The 4243-nt window shown below is 38.7% G+C and overlaps 2 protein-coding genes across 3 annotated transcripts in view; one reads left to right on the top strand and one right to left on the bottom strand.

The window, feature by feature from the left end:
• The window catches only part of LOC117943095 (nuclear factor 7, brain-like), a 214395-nt gene that overhangs the window by 76676 nt on the left and 133476 nt on the right, over positions 1–4243 (top strand). The window lies entirely within an intron of this gene.
• LOC117943107 (butyrophilin subfamily 2 member A2-like) overlaps positions 1–4243 on the bottom strand; it is a 27116-nt gene that overhangs the window by 5748 nt on the left and 17125 nt on the right. For both annotated transcript variants that reach the window (XM_034869034.1, XM_034869035.1), the window contains exon 3: positions 1787–2122. In XM_034869034.1, coding sequence (XP_034724925.1) covers positions 1787–2122 — 336 coding nt within the window. The remainder of the gene's footprint in view (positions 1–1786; positions 2123–4243) is intronic.

The raw sequence follows: 4243 nt of genomic DNA, 5'->3' as shown, positions 1-4243 counted from the left end.
ACCCGTTACTAGCATGGGGTACCTAATAAAGTGGCCGGTGAGTGTATATATATATATATATATATATATATATATATACATATATATTTTATAACTTAACAGTAACGGCAATCATACAAAAGAATAAAATGCTTTAAAAAAATATGTCTACAAGATAAATGCAGACTATCATACTGATGAAAAAAATCACTTAAAATGTATGTTCATCTATAAAATAAATGCAGATTATAGGCAATCTAAAAAAATCCTTCTGCCATCTCTGAGTTTCTACTTTTCAAAATAAGAGCTTGCATCTGGAATAAAATACAATATATCATACTTTTTAAAGTAAATGCTTGCGTCAACTAATTAATTAAATATTTAAAAATATATTTCCGCCTCTAAAATAAATGCAGATTATAGGCAAATTCTCCCCCGTGTCTCAGAGACCCGACAGCATTCTGCTCCAGGTCCCAGAGACCCGACAGCATTCTGCCCCGTGTCTCAGAGACCCGACAGCATTCTGCTCCGGGTCTCAGAGACCCGACAGCATTCTGCTCTGGGTCCAAGAGACCAGACAGCATTCTGCCCCGGGTCTCAGAGACCCGACAGCATTCTGCTCCGGGTCCCAGAGACCAGACAGCATTCTGCTCCGGGTCCCAGAGACCAGACAGCATTCTGCCCCGGGTCTCAGAGACCCGACAGCATTCTGCTCCGGGTCCAAGAGACCCGACAGCATTCTGCCCCGGGTCCCAGAGACCCGACAGCATTCTGCCCCCGGTCCCACAGACCCGACAGCCGAGGCCACAGTATTAGAAAACTACAACCGCGTTCTGCCACGGGTCTCCAGTAGAGCTATATTCCAATGCTCTCACCATGCTGATGAGCAGTTGTATTTGCAGCAATGTCCCAGTAAAGTGTGAAAACATTATAGAATATAAAATTAAAATGAGTCTTGGAAAGAGTGTAAAATGTTTATTTTTGTATTCTGGTTCTTGTTGTGTGCAGAATCAGATCCTTGTTATCCTCCTCAGGAGATCCTGCCGTTAGTTGGCAGAAACGGCTGCGTCGTTGATGCAGGTTTCATCAGATGTAGCTACGTTAATATAGAACTACCATAACATTCAGAAAAGACTATGTGTATGGCAAAATTGTTATTAACAGTTTTAAAAGTTTTTCAATTGATTGCAAAAAATGTGGTAACGAATTTACCCGTGACTCCATCTGGAAAATTAATTGCGATTTCGTATTTTTGACCCTCTGAATTTGCCGTTGGACACGCCTTCGCATGAGACGAGACCGCATGAGACGGGACGGATGACATGGGACGCTCCAGGCTGCAGCCATACCGGTCTCACATAATTTGGTAACTTTTAAAAGGTTTGAGAGGCTCTAGAGTCCTCTGCTGGAGATGCTCTGTATCGCATTTTCTGAAATGTCTCAGAGCTTCTGTCAATCATCCTGAAACTTGGTCCAGACGTTATAAACAACTTAACGGAGAGATCCTGTCAAAGTCAGCCTATTATAACTAAATTATTGTATTTTAAATAACTAATAAACTCTTTAAAAGTGAGATCAACACACCTAATGAGACCTATTGACTGTTTAACAGCGATGTCATTTAAATACATCAGTTCCTTGGTATTCTGCTATTATGAAGATTAAAATGTAAATGATCAAAATGATCGCAAACATATTAAAATTAATTATTACTCCTAGTGAAATATTAGCCACTTAAAAATAAGTTTTATTATCTTGCAGACATATTTAAATGTTGAAAAAGAGCAGAAATAATGAAAGTACTCACCAACAACAAGCTTAAAGTAGAATGTTTGAGGTTTTTGAAGTTCTGGAAAATCACAGCTGTAGACTCCACTGTCAGATATCTTTGTGTTTCTGATGATTATGGAGGCGTTGCCGTGTTTCAGTTCATCTTGAAAATGAGAGACTCGACCTTTGAACTCTTCACTCTGACCAACTAGACCGATGTTGTAATGAAAGCCTCGGTCATACAGGAACACCTCCTTCAGACCTCCATCTTTCCTCCAGTCAAAGAGTCCAGATGTAACGTCCTCCTTGGTGCTGAGAGAGCAGGGTAACACAACATCACTGTCTTCTTCCACTTTGATGACCTTTGACGGCTCTGGAAGATAAAATGAAGTATTAATCAGAATGTTTACTTTGTAGTAATTAATTAAGCAATATTAAACAAGAGGGTATAATTTAACGTAAAGGTAATCAGCCACAGGTACACAGGTGTGTGGAGAAAGGGGAACGCATCCAGCTTTCACCCTGTCAGTCCTGTCAGGTGTGTGTGTCACTGATTCGTGTGCAAAGCTAAATGAATGGAACTAAACCAGAAATGAAACGGACCAATGGTTGTGCGACGGTGAGCAGGCCGTCATGAGAATAAATGGGTCACAGCTCCGACATCAGACAGATTATGGACGTTGATTATTGGCACGCAGAACACGTCCAGGCCAGTTCTCCCCTGGTCCCCCCTCATTGGCTAATGTAGAAGTTGATAAAAAAAATCATGTAATATTATAATAAAACTATTACCACTATAATACAAGTATTAATCTAACCGTTTTTATATTATGAACCTGACTGGTAAAGAAAGAAAGAGTGTAATTTAATCTGTCTATAATGTGTAATATAGTGGTGCAGGAGGAGGCCTGTTGTTCTTGGAGATGTTTAGCAGTTATGGTCTCTGAGATTTATTATTGGGAAAGACAAGTGGAGGAATAAATCCTGTAATCTTCATTATGACTGATTTACTACATTTTAAACTGTTAAATATTTTTGACTGATTTACTGTATTTTAAATAGGAAATGAAATGGAAAAAATAAGAAAGCTTCAATTATTTTAATATTAAAGATGTTATCAATGCAGCTCGTTCAGAGTTTTAAGTGAGATCAACACACCTAATGAAACCTGGTGAGTGTTTAACAGTGATGTCATTTACATCCATCAGGTCCTCGTGGTCCTGGTCTTATACAGATGTTATACATGATCAAAATGAGCCTCAAGAGGGTAAAACACGACCTAAAAGGCTGAATAAAATATTAATGCCTCTGAAATATTAATTACTTGACAAAATTTAAAAGACATTTTAATATCCTGTTGATTGATCAAACTTTAACCGTTTAATAGACATATTTAAATGTTAAAAAAGAGCAGAAATAATGAAAGTACTCACCAACAACAAGCTGAATGTAGAGTGTTTGAGGTGTTTGGAGACGAGGAAAATCACAGCTGTAGACTCCACTGTCAGATATCTTTGTGTTTCTGATGATTATGGAGGCGTTGCCGTGTTTCAGTTCATCTTGAAAATGAGAGACTCGACCTTTGAACTCTTCACTTTGACCTCCTAGACCGCTGTTGTAATGAAAGCCGTTGTTATACAGGAACACTTCCTTCAGACCTCCATCTTTCTGAGGAGCCTTCTTCCAGTCAAAGAGTTTAAAGGTGATGTCCTCCTTGGTCCTGAGAGAGCAGGGTAACACAACATCACGGCCATGTTCCACGCTCACTCTGACTTTTGGCTCTAGAAGATAAGAACAGGTATTACTCAGTATGTTTCCATGTAGAGTAATTAGGTTTAGACAGACTTAAACAGGCTTGTTTTATGGCCTTGTTTTGCTAATTGTGTTCTACAAAACATTTGCACTGCCCTCCAGACACATATAGGATTTGCACATCTTGGTTTTTTAGGATATATTTGAATTTTTATCCTAAGTTTATAGACTTTTATAAATATTTCTCTAATTCTTAAATTTCACAGTGGTCTTAAGCACGCCATGACAAATTAATAACTTTCTCTATTTCCCAAATAATGTAATAATAATAATGTAATCTCTCTCTCTCTCTCTCTCTCTCTCTCTCTCTCTCTCTCTCTGAGTTAGAAATGTTCCAGACGTGCTTTTCTTTTCCTCAGATTCCTACCAGGACTTTTCTTCCTTGGCAAAAAATAACAACTTATTTTTATAAGGTGACAACTGGTCGAAGTTTGTCTTGTCCCACTGTCCCTGAATGGTGAAACTAATAAAGTGAACACCACTGCACCGCAAATACGTCAGATATGATAAACACCTGAAAAACCTGTTGGATTACAGCTATTATTATCTATCAGACCAGGAAGAACAAACACAAACAGGTATTTCTACTTGGTTACAAGAAATGAGTCAGAAGCAGAGTATGAGGGCCCTGACAGTACCTAGGTAAGGACTACTAGCCAGTCAGGAGCAGAGTATGAGGGTC

This window comes from Etheostoma cragini, chromosome 4 (assembly GCF_013103735.1).
Source record: "Etheostoma cragini isolate CJK2018 chromosome 4, CSU_Ecrag_1.0, whole genome shotgun sequence".
Taxonomy (NCBI): domain Eukaryota; kingdom Metazoa; phylum Chordata; class Actinopteri; order Perciformes; family Percidae; genus Etheostoma; species Etheostoma cragini.
The sequence above is the reverse complement of the archived record's forward strand: the minus strand, read 5'-3'. Positions and strand labels throughout refer to the sequence as shown.